Source organism: Ursus americanus, chromosome 6 (genome assembly GCF_024610735.1).
Source record: "Ursus americanus isolate L20-20 chromosome 6, mUrsAme1.1.p, whole genome shotgun sequence".
Classification (NCBI taxonomy): domain Eukaryota; kingdom Metazoa; phylum Chordata; class Mammalia; order Carnivora; family Ursidae; genus Ursus; species Ursus americanus.
Window position 1 is genome coordinate 80,118,021 of NC_142132.1, and position 15,284 is coordinate 80,133,304.

Consider the following 15,284-nt stretch of genomic DNA (forward strand, 5'->3'; position numbering starts at 1 on the left):
AAAATGCCATCAAAGTAACACCTTGATTAGCATGTGATTTAATACTAGGGATTCAATCCTAGGGATGGTCAAGGTGACACACAGCACCGTTACATTTATATTTTGTGTTTCCTCATTCTAGGTTCTTCATTAAATTTTTCTTTTCATTTTCAAATAGAAAAACAGGTTATTTAAAAAATATTTTTCTTGTGTCTTGTACCTGTATGATTTTATTGTATTTAATGGTTTTCTTGTTTTCAAACAAGATAAATAAAATGAAATGTTCACTTGCAAAAAAAGAAAAGCCGTTTCCTGGGACTTGCCCTAGATTTACGGTCAGATTCCTGGGAGTGCTTTCACATTCTCTCCAACGGTAAGTTTCAGAGTCCTGTTTTTAAACAACATGCTTTGACTGAGTCATCACAGATTTCCACCCTAAGTTTTCTTTTCCTCCTCTTGAACGGAATCAGTTTCACTTTCCATTTCCCTTCCCCTTTACTGAGGCAAACGCTTAGAAACAGGATAAAACATCAGCTGATGTGCCCCCCCCACTGCCCTCACACCCCTTATATAGCTCCTTCAGCGCTAACTTGAGGCAGACTCAGAAAATTTCGGAAGAACGAATCAGCTTGGAGCACTGCTCTTCAGAATGGAAGAGGAGCAGTTTGCAGACATGAGGTCAGTGACATAGGAATGCGTCAGTACCCTTGATCTTGGATGAGGACTGTGAACTGAGCCTGGGTGCAGGCAGGGTCCCGTGTGGTCTGGCTGCTCACGGATGAAGCGTGCCTTTCTCAGTGTGGGCACTTTCTGTTTCTGTGTTTTTTTCCGGTGGACACACTCAGGCTCCCGGAGCTTCTAGAACTGCTCCCCTCGCTGGGAGCCTGGAAGACAGAAAGGCTTGGCAGGAGTGTTTGACCCAGTCAAGCACAGTTTGCAGATTCAAAGTGAGACCTCGGGGAAGTTACTCGTTAGGGGTTTTTGGTGGTTGTTTTCTTTGAAAGGACTAAGAGGTTTTCTTCTTGCCATTTTACAAGGAAGCATTTCTTTTCAGCAGATATTATTAAAGATGGAATTGGTAGAGCAAACTCCACTCCTGCTGAGAGGACTTTTGCCCTGAAACGTTTGATCGGTCCAAGGTGGCAAGTGGAAGAACCAATTCTTACAGATGGACATTTCCCCAGAAATCTTATACAAAAACAAAACAAGAAGCTTAGGGTTTGTTTTTATTTCTGTGATGAGAGCTGGGGAGCAGGAAGCCGTCTCCCTTCAAAACGTAGTGACCTAATCTCTTTTTTATTACTGATGTCATCTCTAGGGATGGGAAGCAGGTCAGTGGTTGCCCGGATGGTGGGGGCGGGTGGCGCTGGCCAGGAGGGCACACTGGGGAATCTTTGGGGATGAGGTCAAATCTATTAGGAGATAGTGGTGGTGGTTGCTTGGGTATATATATCGGTCAAAATTCATCAAACTGAACACCTAAAGTTTTATTGTCTGTAAAGTATAATCTCAGCGAACTTGGTTCTTTAAAATGCTTGTAGACATGCTGAAGTTCTTTCATCAGATAGAGCTGAGAGAAGAAGAAGCTGCTCCCATCAAACACCCATGGGGAGGGAGGATCCCAGTGACCACTCAGGGAGTGAGGAAAGAAAGTCCCCCTCCCTCTCCCCACAAATGCTCTGCAGGCTGGTATTTGGGGATGCGCTAGGTAAGAGGAAGTCACCGCCAAGTGCATCGGGTTATGCTTTTTTTTTTATTTTAATGTTTTTTTATTATATTATGTTAGTCACCATACAGTACAAACCAGGTTTCTGATGTAAAGTTCGATGATTCATTAGTTGCGTATAACACCCAGTGCACCATGCAATACGTACCCTCCTTACTACCCATCACCAGTCTGTCCCATTCCCCCACCCCCCTCCCCTCTGAAGCCCTCAGTTTGTTTCTCAGAGTCCAAAGTCTCTCATGCTTCATTCCCCCTTCTGATTATCCCCCTTTCTTTATCCCTTTCTTCCCCTACCGATCTTCCTAGTTCTTATGTTCCATAGATGAGAGAAATCATGATAATTGTCCTTCTCTGCTTGACTTATTTCACTTAGTATTACCTCCCCCAGTGCCGTCCATGTTGCAGCAAATGTTGAGAAATTGTTCTTTTTGATAGCTGAGTAATATTCCATTGTATATATGGACCACATCTTCATAATCCAGTCATCTGTTGAAGGGCATCTGGGTTCCTTCCACGATATAGCTATTGTGGACAATGCTGCTATGAACATTGGGGTGCATATGGCAATTCTCTTCACTATGTCTGTATCGTTGGAGTAGATACCCAGTAGTGCAATGGCTGGATCATAGAGTAGCTCAATTTTTAACTTTTTAAGGGACCTCCACACTGTTTTCCAGAGTGGCTGTAACAATTTGCATTCCCACCAACAATGTAAGAGGGATCCCACGCCGGCGGGTCTCTGTCCTTTGTGTTTCTAACACCGCCAGCTGCCAGCTGCCGCCCCCCACCCCCCCCCCCCAGAGCTCCCGGTCTCAGTCTGATTCCAGTGAGCACACCGGAGCTCCATTTCAGTCTGGTGACGCGCGATCCCAGCTCCCGGTTTCAGTCCGCTCTCTCCCGGATGCTGGTCCCCGAGTCCGCCCGCTCCCCCGTGCAGGTGGCTACCGCTTCCCGGCGCCCGAACGCGGCGGCTCCCTCCCCCTTCCATTTATCTTCTGATATCTGTGCGCGGTTTCACGGCTCCCCGCTTCGTACCTCAATACTCAGCGCTGGAGATGTTCATTTGTAGAGATCCAGATGTATCTTCCTGCATCTCAGGCTGATTCCGTGGGTGTTCAGGCTGGTCTGGTACCTATGCAACTCAACTCATGGGACCGGCTAAAAGAGGGGTCCCCTACTCCTCTGCCATCTTAACTCCCTCTCCGGGTTATGCTTTTCTAAATACGTGTCTCCATAAGTGGGGCTGACCAGAAAATGTGGCCCAGCACCTCGTTAGCCAGTTTGCCCAAGAGGCTTTACAGCGGCCTGTGCTTGGGTGTGTCCAGAGCCCCTGACCTGAGCACATCTGGGGCCCGGGGGCCCTCTGGGCTCTGGCGGACTGACACCCACATCAAGCTGCCCTGTTCCCAGAGACTGTAGGGACAGAGGCAGGTGGCGCTGCTCCCTGCCAACAGGGCTTAAAATTGCCAAAGGGGAAAAGCACCTCGGGGACACCCCTAGCACCTGCCAGCTGGCTGATGGGTGCCCTCCTCTGCCCCACGAAAAATTCACTTAGAACTATGACACTACTAATGCCAGCGATCGTGGCCGTAACAGTTTCTATGTGCTCAGCAGTCCCGGTAGTGTTACTCTGCTAAGTCCTTTCCACGTTCAGATCATCTTCCCAATAGCCTGGGGAAGGAGGAACTGTGATTTTTTATTAGCCTCATTTTCGAGATGAGCAAAATGAGGCTCAGAGAGCGAAGTACTTGCCCCAGAGAGCAGGTGTCAGAGCAGCGTCATTAGCGCTGAGCATCATGTAACTGGGCATAAAGGCCAAAGGGCGGGTGTCTTCAGGCTATTAATTATGCTCCCGGTAGAGAGCAGGGGCAGGGACTAAAAGGACTAGGCCGTCAGGGTCCCTACTGGAGCGTGAGGAGAGCTGCGAGGGAAACTCCATCCTTAGAGTGCACAGAGCCACACCTTAGGTGAGGGGAAAAGTGGTTCTCGCCAGGGCCTACCTCCTAGAATTCGGCTGGAAGGAAAAAGGAAATTCATTCAAGGTCATTTCGAATGTAAGGAAATGAGGCTTAGTGGCACGATTTTAAGAAATAACCCAGAGCGGTGAAAGGGAGACAGAAATCAGGGTGTCTTGCGGTCATTTTCCTCTATTCTAGATTGTTGGACTCACCAGTAGACTCACTGCATTATCTCTGACCAGTGCATGGAATCTGCCTTTCACAGTCCCTGTGGAAGAGTGCTTCTCAAGGTGTGGTACAGGGAGGGGCTCCTGCAGGTACAGAATTCCCAGGGGGCTTGTACGAATGCAGATTCCTGAGCCCACGCCCACCCCCAGATTTCAACAGACGCTTTGGGACTGGGGCCTGTATCTACAATGCCTTTTTCCAAACCCCCACCAGTTTGTGTGGAGCCCTGTTCCCAGCAGAGGGTGACCTCAGCTCTGACACATTCGTTTCAGCCTCTCCTTGGAGGGGATCTAGATAGCGCGACCTCAGGCTCACTGTGCCTTCCCTTCCCGTTTGATCAAAGTACAGACCTCAGGACTAGCTTCCCCGGGGAGCGGGGCGGGGTGGGGGGGGGGCTCTTCAGCATTTGCTTCCGTCCTTGAGCAGAAGATAAAATCAGCCTGGACCCCAGCTTTTCAGAATTGAGAGAAATAGCCATCATGAGGGAAATCTGCCCGACTTTTCGGATAGAAAGTTGAGAATTTCCCACAACTCTTGTTCTCGCATGCTACTTCCCAAGCGATGCCGACTCCGTGCTTGCTTAGAGATTAAATACACTTTTATCTCATTCGGTCATAAATCTATCTTAACAGCTCACGCATTTTTATTTCTGTGACCAGTTCTGATTTACAGACATTGAGGGAAGTGCTCCCCGGGGAGCTGGACCTGGTGGGTGGGAAGGGGCCGGAGTTGTTGAGAGAGCCCAGAGGGAGAGCATGCTTGGATCCCGGATCCTTTTGGTGAAATCCCGTCGAAAGGGCTGGGGCCCTCCAGAAGAGTCGGGAGGTCCTGGCTCCTGTTTTGTTTCTTATGTGAAAAGACTGAGTCAGTGAGTTTTGTTGTGGTGGTTGTGGTTATTTCAAAAGTGTGTTTACTTGTCTGCCCAGGTGCTGATGACTAAGGCAGCACTGCACAACTCCAGGTCATAACGGGGTTGCCCTTCCCCGGAAATGTGCTCTTTCAGAACTGAGAAATATGTTGAAAGGGAGGAAGGAATGCCAGTCCCGGAATGTGCCACTTTGGCTTGTGGGTTATTCTGAGCCAAATGCAATCTAGACCCAGCAGCTCCAGAAGAACCTTCACCTCTCCCTTAACTGCCTGACAGAATTTCGATATGGGGCCTGCCCCCAAAGGGAGCTGTGACCAGAGATAGCTTTTTATCTGAAAGACTCGCATGCACAGCAGGGCACAGGCTGATTACCTATGTCTCACTCCTCTTCCTGGGAACTTCTCCCCGCAGGTTTGAGACCCCAGCCCCCATCCAGTCCTCAGTGGGCACATGAGCCTCAGCGGCCGGACGGCCTGTGGGTCTCACACTTTCATGGGGCTCCTGCACCCACGAAATGGGAGATTTTCTTCCCTGCTCATCTGTCTTATGTCAACTTAATTACCAGACTAGCCAAAGAACCTAGAGCAGTAGAAAAAAAATCTTCTGAGCTGACGGCATCTACCTGAGGCATCATCTTACTGGCCCAACATCATCCACAGGCTTCTCCTGTGGACGATGAACATGGACAAAGTGAACTGTAGCAGATGGTGGGTGCCCCACCCGAGCAGGGCGCTCTGTTAGAATGCACACCGGCAGGCCCTGCGTTCTGAAATCCAGGTTGAGTAGATCAGAAACGAGGCCCAGAGAAAAAATACGTATTTTGAGAGGTACAGGTACTTCACCTAACACGAAATGCTCCCCACACTGTGCGTACGCAAGTGTGAGTGCAGGACACCCAGAGCGGGTGGGGGGTGGTGGCCTGGGACGGACGCAGATACAAAGCAAGGCCATTGAAGGGGTGTTTGAGGATGAGAGACTGGTGATTGGAAATCTCTGCCAAAAAGGGAAATCTTCCTGGAGGCTTACCGCTCCTGCTCGCAGCGTGAGCCGAGCCTGACAGCTTCCCACCCCGCCGAATCCAGATCTGCATTTGCACAAGGCCCTCGGGTGATTTGGTCCCTGTGCACATCAGAGTGGAGGCAGCACTGCTCTGGAGAGTTCCTTGGCTCACTTTCTGAAGTGATGGGCTCCCTCAGTGGTGCCCTTTCTGACCAACTAAGTGGGCACATGGTCAGTGGGAGCATAACCAGAGCACCCCAAGCGACAAGGGGCCTCAGAAATTCCCTGGAAATTCCTGCTCTTATCATTATAAGGTAAGGGCCTCTTTCTGAACATTTCAAGATTCTACTCTAGTGATGGCCTTGACTAAGCCTTGGAAGTAGAAGTGGCATCTACGCTGGGGCCCGTGGGTCCCGCCAACAGACTGTCACCATCCAGGAAGGTGGGGGAGAGAAGCAACAAGGAGCCTCAGTGGGTCAGATCTGGGTATTTCCTGAGGATTAGCACTGCCAGTTTACCTGCTTTGCTCAGCAAAACCTCCTGGCTGCAGCTGGAGGCATGAGAAGTCTCTTCCTGGGCCAGAAGGACTCCCGCCATGCAAGGGTTTCTAGTAGAGACAGAATCTCCAGGTAGGAAGGGCATTCTACTCCCCAAGTTTCACCTGAACTTAGACATTCTCTTTATCAAGTTTCTGCAGCAGTCATCCTAACCCGATTGCTTTTTCCCCTTTAAATATCTGAATTTATTTATTGCTCAATAATTTCATAAATTTCACACATATACATATAAAGACTATTTGGAGCAACTTTCAAAAACACGTAGGAGCTAAATTAGTAAGTGAGGAAGCCTTGGCAAATGGGTATTGGATTTTTGGTTGTTTGTTTTTGTTTTTGATGTAAAGTTCGATGATTCACTAGTTGCGTGTAACACCCAGTGCACCATGCAATACATGCCCTCCTTACTACCCATCACCAGCCTATCCCATTCCCCCACCTCCCTCCCCTCTGAAGCCCTCAGTTTGTTTCTCAGAGTCCATAGTCTCTCATGCTTCATTCCCCCTTCTGATTACCCCCCTCTTCTCTATCCCTTTCTTCTCCTACCGATCTTCCTAGTTCTTATGTTCCATAGATGAGAGAAATCATGATAATTGTCTTTCTCTGCTTGACTTATTTCACTTAGCATTATCTCCTCCAGTGCCATCCATGTTGCAGCAAATGTTGAGAAATTGTTCTTTTTGATAGCTGAGTAATATTCCATTGTATATATGGACCACAACTTCTTAATACAGTCATCTGTTGAAGGGCATCTCGGTACCTTCCACAATTTAGCTATTGTGGACAATGCTGCTATGAACATTGGGGTGCATATGGCCCTTCTCTTCACTACGTCTGTATCTTTGGGGTAAATACCCAGTAGTGCAATGGCTGGGTCATAGGGTAGCTCAATTTTTAACTTTTTAAGGGACCTCCACACTGTTTTCCAGAGTGGTTGTACCAACTTGCATTCCCACTAACAATGTAGGAGGGACCCCCTTTCTCCACATCCTCTCCAGCAATTGTTGCTTCTTGCCTTGTCAATTTTTGCCATTCTAACTGGTGTAAGGTGGTATCTCAGTGTGGTTTTGATTTGAATTTCCCTGATGACTAATGATTTTGAACATCTTTTCATGTGTCTGTTAGCCATTTGTACGTCATCATTGGAAAAGTGTCTGTTCATATCTTCTGTCCATTTTATGATTTGTTTGTTTCTCATATATTGAGTTTGAGAAGTTCTTTGTAGATCTTGGATACCAGTCCTTTATCTGTAGTATCATTTGCAAATATATTCTCTCATTCCATGGGCTGCCTCTTAGTTTTTTTGACTGTTTCTTTGGCTGTGCAGAAGCTTTTTATCTTGATGAAGTCCCACAAGTTCATTTTATCTTTTGTTTCTCTTGCCTTTGGAGATGTGTCATGAAAAAGGTTGCTGTGGCCGATTCGTAGAGGTTGCTGCCTATGTTCTCCTCTAGAATTTTGATGGATTCCTGTCTCATATCGAGGTCTTTCATCCATTTGGAGTTTATCTTTGTGTATGGTGTGAGAGAGTGGTCAAGTTTCATTCTTTTGCATGTAGCTGTCCAATTTTCCCAGCACCATTTATTGAATAGACTGTCTTTTTTCCACTGGATGTTTTTTTCTGCTTTATCAAAGATTAGTTGCCCAAAGAGCCGAGGGTCCATTTCTGGGTTCTCTATTCTGTTCCATTGGTCTATGTGTCTGTTTTTGTGCCAGTACCATGCTGTCTTTGTGATCACAGCTTTGTAGTACAGCTCGAAATCCGGCATTGTGATGCCCCCAGCTTTGTTTTTCCTTTTCAACAATTCCTTGGCAATTCGGAGCCTTTTCTGGTTCCACACAAATTTAAGGACTATTTGTTCCAGTTCTTTGAAAAATGCCATTGTTATTTTGATCAGGATAGCATTGAAAGTGTAGATTGCTCTGGGTAGCATGGACATTTTAACTATGTTAATTCTTCTGATCCACGAGCATGGAATATTTTTCCATCTTTTTGTGTCTTCTTCAATGTCTTTCAAGAGTGATTTATAGTTTCTAGAATATAGATCCTTTATGTCTCTGGTTCAGTTAATTCCAAGATAACGTATGATTTTTGGTGCTATTGATCCTCTCAATTGATGCAGAAAAAGCATTTGATAAAATACAGCATCCTTTCCTGATTAAAACCCTTCAGAGTGTAGGGATAGAGGTACATTCCTCAATCTCATAAAAACCATCTATGAAAAGCCTACGGCAAATATCATTCTCAATGGGGAAAAGCTGGAAGCCTTTCCCTTAAGATCAGGAACGCAACAAGGATGCCCACTCTCACCATTTTTATTCAACATAGTACTAGAGGTCCTTGCAACAGCAATCAGACAACAAAAAGGAATAAAAGGTATCCAAATCGGCAAAGAAGAAGTCAAACTGTCTCTCTTTGCAGATGACATGATACTCTATATGTAAAACCCAAATGAATCTACTCTGAAACTACTAGAAGTTATAGAGCAATTCAGTAATGTGGTGGGATACAAAATCAATGCTCAGAAATCAGTTGCATTTCTATACACGAACAATGAGACTGAAGAAAGAGAAATTAGGGAATCCATCCCATTTACAATGGGTATTGGTTTTTAAAAAGGCAGTAACTCGGGGTGCCTGGGTGGCTCAGTTGGTTGACCTCGTGACTCTGGGTTTTGGCTCAGGGCATAATCTCAGGGTTGTGGGATCAAGTCCCACATCAGGCTCCACGCTCATCGGGGAGTCTGCTTGAGATTCTTTCTCTCCCTCTGCCCCTCCCCACACACCTTCTCTCTTTCTCTAAAATAAATAAATAAATCTGAGAAAGAAAGAAAGAAAGAAAGAAAGAAAGAAAGAAAGAAAGAAAGAAAGAAAGAAAAGGAAAGGAAAGAAGGAAAGGAAAGAAGGAAAGGAAAGGAAAGGAAAGGAAAGGAAAGGAAAGGAAAGGAAAGGAAAGGAAAGGAAAGGAAAGGAGGAAGGAAGGGAGGGAGGGAGGAAGAAGAAAGAAAGAAAGAAAGAAAGAAAGAAAGAAAGAAAGAAAGAAAGAAAGAAAGAAAGAAAGAAAGAAAGAAAGAAAGAAAGAAAGAAAGGCAAGGTGCCTGATATGGCTTCAGTCCTCTTTAAAGATTTGCTCTGTGGCCTAAAATACTATCTGGCTTAGAGAATGTTCCATGTGCACCTCCAAGGATGGTGTATTTTGCTGCCATTGGACGGAATGTTCTCCAAACGTCTAAATTCTTCTGATCTGAAGTGTTCCGATGTTTCCTCATTCATGTTCTGTCTGGATGATCTATGCACTGCTGAAAGGGGTACAGAAGTCCCTTGCTCTTACTGTGTAGCTGCCTATCCCCCTGCAGGGCTATTAATATTTGCTTTATGTATTTAGGTGCTCCTGGGTTGGGCGCATAAGCATTTATAAAGGTCCTATCCTATCCTTGGACTGACTGCTCTGTCGTTACGTAATGACTGTCTTCCCCTCTGACTTGAAATCTACTTCATCCGATGTAAGTAGAGCCAGCGCTGCTTCCTTTGGTTTGCACAGAGCTACCCATGCATGGCCTCCCTTTCAGTGTGTGTGTCCCGAAAGCTGGAGGCAGCGTGTGTTCTCTACATCCATTCAGCCCTTCTCTGTCTTTCAACTGGAGAATTTGGTTCGTTTACATGGAATAGTTATAAACTTTCTATGGCTTTGTCCATTGTTTTCTGCCTGTTTTATAATCCCTTTGCTTCCTTTCCATTCCTTTGCTCTCTTCCTCTGTGATTTCACGCTTCTCTGTCGTAGTGGTATGCTTGTATTCTTTTCTCTTTACCTTTTTGTGTATTTAATATAGGTTTTTTCTTTGTGGTTACCATGAGGCTTAAGTAAAACATCTTATATCAATAACAGATTATTTTAGGTATATAATTTAAGTTTGAAAGCATACCTTTTTACTCCTCCACTTACATAGTTGGCTATCTTCCTGAATAAACTGCCCTTTGTTACCATAAATGTCTTAGCATGGCCAACTCTAGCATTGGTGAAGAGGTGGTATGGATGGAATATTCTGAAGTGTTCCATGCTCTTACAGGTTCTGGAGCGGAGAGCAAGCTTTTCTGCTTGCCGTACACTTCATCAGCCACTGACATCTCCTGGAGCTTCTATATGACAGGGTGGGAATATATTTCATCTTGGAGAGAGAATCTTTACCAATAAGTGCTTAAAAATGTAGTCTGTTGGGGTCCTGGTTGGCTCAGTCGGTGAAGCATCTGCCTTTGGCTCAGGTCACGATCTCAGGGTCCTGGGACCGATTCCCGTGTCAGGCTCCCTGCTCAGCGGGGAGTCTGCTTCTCCCTCTACCTCTGCCTTTCCATCTGCTTGTGCTCTCTCTCTCTCAAATGAATAAATAAAATCTTTTTTAAAAAACGTAGTGTGGTAAGATCCCTCTGGTTTGCTGATATGTCAACCGGCATCACCACCATAAGAAAAAAAAAAAGAAAGATAGTGTGATCAAACTGGCAAGGTGGTTCCTGGTTTTGCTGCAGCAAAAACGTCTAAAGTCACCTGCCCTTCTCTAGGCTCACTGAGAAGTTGGGTGAATACCCTCCATTAATCCTTAGAGTGTCCACCCATTACTTCCAGGCACCTATGTCTACAGATACATTCTACTGATCTGAAACTCGTGCCTGCCTTCCTCTCTCCAAATGCCCTCATTGGGCAATCAGCACAGTTAACTAATGTGGAAACACAGAAATGCCTTTATTGTCCCTTGATTGCTTAACGGTTACAAACATATTTGTTCAGTGATCATTTTTTGTCACTTGTCCTTAATATTTATTTTCTAATAATTGCTACCCTGAGTTATGATCTGTAGTCCCTCAAACAGGGCAGCTAGACTCACCAGATGAAGCCAAATTGGAAAACCCTAGAATGGAGACAAAAGATTGGCATTGTGGTGCTCTAGCCAGGGACCAAGAGAATGGAAAAGACTGCCATGAATAGAGGCCCACCCATAAAAGGTATCTAGATAGACAGCAAACCCTCCCTTGCCTTGCCTTGGGTCGATTCCCTCGCTTCTGTGTCTCTCGCTATGGAGCATCTCAGATGCGATCACACTGGGGCAGCAACGGCTTAGCTAGGTGTTGCTGGAGAGACAAAGAAGCTAGAGCAGAGCACGGGCAGCAGCGTGTGTGGGCCATGCTGGTCCACGGGAAACTCCAAATAAAGTCAGATAAAGTCAGTGGCTCCTCAGGGAGCAAAATGTATTTTGAGTAGTTAAAGGACTTCCCTTTATTCTGATTTTATGTTTCTTCCTTCTTCAGTAACGATAAAAATGCTTCTTTCTTTTTCTCTTTAATACGGTATTGGTAAGCATAGGTGGTTGGTATCTTTGGGGATACATTTTCTCCCATGAGATGGCAACCCTATTTGGCACATAACTTTTTTCTGATATTGTGCTAGTCCATGAAATTAGTATACTTCAAAACTAACCAAGTGACACAAAGGAGTAGCCCTGTGAAGGGTCGTCAGATGGCTGAATCAACCTTGCCCAGAATGTGAGGACTGAGCCCTGACTTCTAATGGAGCAGGACAAGAGGTCCCAGTTCCTCTCCTCCCATGCACCCCACCCCACATTGCCTTGCATGTCTGCCCATGCGGTGGAAGGCACGTGCTCCGTGGATTCTTGCACAGACCACAGCTATAGGAGGTGAAGCTGGGAAGCAAGAGGGAGGGTACCTCCTCTTCTGTCTAGAAAAACTCAGGGTGTGGATTAGTCAGGGCTCTCCAGAGAGGCAGAACTAGTAGGAGATACATGTATAGACATATAAGCTGCTGGGTGAAGTCAGGCCCCACCACCAAGGCTGCAGAGAGGTAGCAAGCATCTGCTAAAGGTAGTTGTTCCAGGTTCTTCGCCATGTTTGCTGGCCAAGAAGTAGACGATTCTGAGCACCATAATAGAGGAAATTCAGTCAGCCAACTCGAGAGCTCAGGCTTCACTAAGGGCTTTTTCTTCAGCTTCCACTTGAGGGTTAAGACAGGATGGGCTCCAGGATGGAGAACTCTTGACTGTCCTGTCATCAGCTCGGCCTTGCACTGGAGCCATCAGCCTCGCTCACATCAAGAGTAGGCAGGTACAAATAGTGGACTCACCACGTTTGACCTCAGCTGGGTTTTCTGTGACCTTGTGTATTTGTCAACAGCAAAACCAAACTGAATCTTCAGCCCTAGTCCCATTTCTTGCAAGGGACATATTTTATATAATTGGACATATTTTTTGGTGTTCCTCACTAAGAATTTTAACCCTCTTTTTTATTCTTTCTACAATAATTTCTAAACATACTTATTTTTACCTACTTTTTTCTTTACTTTCCTGTAAAATAAAGATTAAAACAAAGATTCTCACCTACTCCAGGTTTAAAATATATATATGTGTGTGTGTATGTGTATATATATATATATATATATATGTGTGTGTGTGTATGTGTATATACATATATATATATATGTATATACACATACACACACACACAAAGTGAAAAAGAGAGATGTACTATCAGGAACTGGTTGACAGGATGACAGAAGCTGAGGGTCATAGTCACGGTCCGCTGTCCACAAGCTACAAACCCAGCAGAGAGCCAAGCGTGTAATTCTAGTCAGAGTCCAAAGGCCCGAGAACTGGAGGGATAACGCCACAAGCTCCAGTCCCAGTGTGACTGTGCACCAGGAAGGCTGACGGTAGAAGCTCCAGTCTAAGGAGAGAGAAGACAATGTCCAGCTCACACAGACAGACAGACAGACAGACAGACTGCACACGCCCTCTGCCTCTGGTTCTACTCAGGCGCTCAGCAGACGCGGTGAGGCCCATCCACACGAGGAGGGCAGTCTGCTCTCACTCCGTCCCCCGAGTCAGCTGCTCATCTCTCCTGGGGACACCGTCACACCCCCCGAGCTCATGTGTCACCAACCACCGGGAACCCCACGGCCTGGCAAGCTGACACACGAACAACGTGTCGCCGCGGCCCAGGGTGCAACGCCCGGCAACACAGTGACCCTGTTTATTTTCTCCACAGTGAGGTCAACAAGGATTCTCTGGAGAAAGCCCTTTCACAGCTGAAATGCCATTTCACGTGGAACTTACTGAAACCAGATGGCGTCTCGGGTGATCTAGAAGACAGAGTGTGTCACCAGATTGCATTCTTAGACACAGACTCCAGAGCGATGGCGTACAACCTCTTGGCCTACATACAACACGTGAACGGCCACGGCGAGGCGGCGCTGGAGCACCTGTGGCGGGCGGAGGCGCTGATCCAGCGGGAGCACGCCGAGCAGGCGGGAACCCGCAGTCTGGTCACCTGGGGTAACTACGCCTGGGTCTACTATCACCTGGGCAGACTCGCAGACGCTCAGAGGTATGTCCACAAGGTGAGACGCGTCTGCGAGAAGTTTTCAAACCCATACAGTATCGAGTGTCCCGAGCTTGACTGCGAAGAAGGGTGGACACGGCTGAAGTGTGGAGCAAAGCACAATGAAAGGGCCAAGGTGTGTTTTGAGAAAGCTCTAGAAGAGAAGCCCAATCACCCAGAATTCTCTTCCGGACTGGCCATTGCCACGTACTGTCTGGATAATAAACCACAGAAGCCATTCTCCATGGACGCTCTGAAGCAGGCCCTTGAGCTGAATCCCGACAATCAGTACATCAAAGTGCTCTTGGCCCTGAAATTGCAGAGGATGAATGAAGAGGATGATGGGGAGCGGCTGGTTCTAGAGGCCCTGGGGAACACGCCTTGCCAAACAGATGTCCTTCGCAATGCAGCCACGTTTTACCAAAAAAAAGGTGATCTAGACAAAGCTATTGAACTGTTTCTAAGGGCATCGAAGTCCATTCCAAACAATGGTTACCTCTACCACCAGATTGCGTGCTGCTACAGGGCAAAAGTCAAACAAATTCAGAATGCAGGGGAATCTGAAGCTAGTAGGAATGGAGAGAAGATTGGAGAGCTAAAGCAGTGTGCTATTGACTACGTGATTAAAGCTATTGACAAGGGCGTAGATCCGCTGTATGCCTATTCTGATGAGCTCCTGGAAACAGAAGACTATTATCAGATAGCTTGCAGTAAGGAGCTCCCCGGCACCCAGAGGCAACAACCCCACCAGCACTATGGCGACTTTCCTGGGTGTCATGGGAAGTCTGAAGACACTGCTACCCAACGTGATTTGGAGGGTTTGCCCACAAGCACCAAATCAACAGAGGCAGGAAAGACGAAATACCCACCACAGAATAGAGCTGGAAATCAGCTTCCACAAAATGCACCGAATTCTTGGTATCTCCAAGGATTAGTCCACAAGCTGAACGGAGAGCTGCAGCAGGCAGCTGAATGTTTCGAGAAGGAGTTGGGCTACCTCTTACGGAACAGCCCCACAGGCATAGGCAGCCTTTTCCTGCCGCCGTCTGAGCTTGAAGAAGGCAGTGAGGCAGCAGGCCGGGGCCCGCACAACCCCACTCCCAGAGCTCCCGGAGCCCTGAGCTGAAAGGCAGGGAGGGATAGGAGCACAGTCAGGGAACCTGGGATGCCCCGGGACTGCTTTAGGACACTTTGTGGAACTGCTTCCTCATATCTGTCTCTCCTTTCCATCTCAGCCGCATACACCCCTCTAGTCAGTGGGCCTTCCAATGACATGACCCGTGGATGCAGGGCTTGGGGCCTGCATGATGCTAAGTCTTAGTTGCGCTCCGTGCTTCAGATGTCCCCCAACTCTGCCCTTCTTACCGAGGCTCATAGCTGGCCGCTGCCTGCCAACAGCTCTCCCGGCCTCTGCCCCATTGCTCTCTAGCCTTCTGGACCCCTTGAAAGACTAGCCCCCTTTGGACTAACCCTGGAATGTTGCTTATGTCTTCCTCTCGGCTTCAGCCATGTGTTTATATACATTCTTGATTGCGAGACAGCAATAAATGTGTGTTCTGGATAGCGATGCTACGATAAATTTGAAAATGTCA

General features: G+C 46.9%; 2 protein-coding genes across 5 annotated transcripts in view; both read left to right on the top strand.

The window, feature by feature from the left end:
- The first annotated feature begins 520 nt into the window (after positions 1-520).
- On the top strand, positions 521-15,253 carry LOC123795538 (interferon-induced protein with tetratricopeptide repeats 3-like). 3 transcript variants are annotated; one of them, XR_015724883.1, is made up of 3 exons: positions 551-657; positions 9,698-9,815; positions 10,380-12,696. XR_015724883.1 is itself a non-coding variant. In XM_087863169.1 (3 exons), exon 3 carries the CDS (start codon positions 13,508-13,510, stop codon positions 14,816-14,818), a length of 1,311 nt encoding a protein of 436 aa, XP_087719295.1. In that variant the 5' UTR covers positions 551-657; positions 9,698-9,815; positions 13,360-13,507; the 3' UTR covers positions 14,819-15,253. The 3 variants fall into 3 exon arrangements, 2 of the variants coding, with proteins under 2 accessions (XP_045658314.2, XP_087719295.1); XM_087863169.1 differs by lacking the exon at positions 10,380-12,696 and adding an exon at positions 13,360-15,253; XM_045802358.2 differs by lacking the exons at positions 9,698-9,815; positions 10,380-12,696 and adding an exon at positions 13,360-15,253 and having other exon boundaries at positions 521-657.
- Positions 540-15,284, top strand: part of LOC123795539 (antiviral innate immune response effector IFIT1-like) — a 39,077-nt gene continuing 24,332 nt past the window's right edge. Inside the window, exon 1 of one of the 2 annotated variants that reach the window (XM_045802360.2) lies at positions 540-657. Coding sequence is in view for 1 of the 2 variants with exons in the window: in XM_045802359.2 (XP_045658315.1) it covers positions 629-657 (29 nt within the window). In the remaining variant the exon portion in view is untranslated. The remainder of the gene's footprint in view (positions 658-15,284) is intronic. The other variant, XM_045802359.2, reaches the window with a different exon arrangement.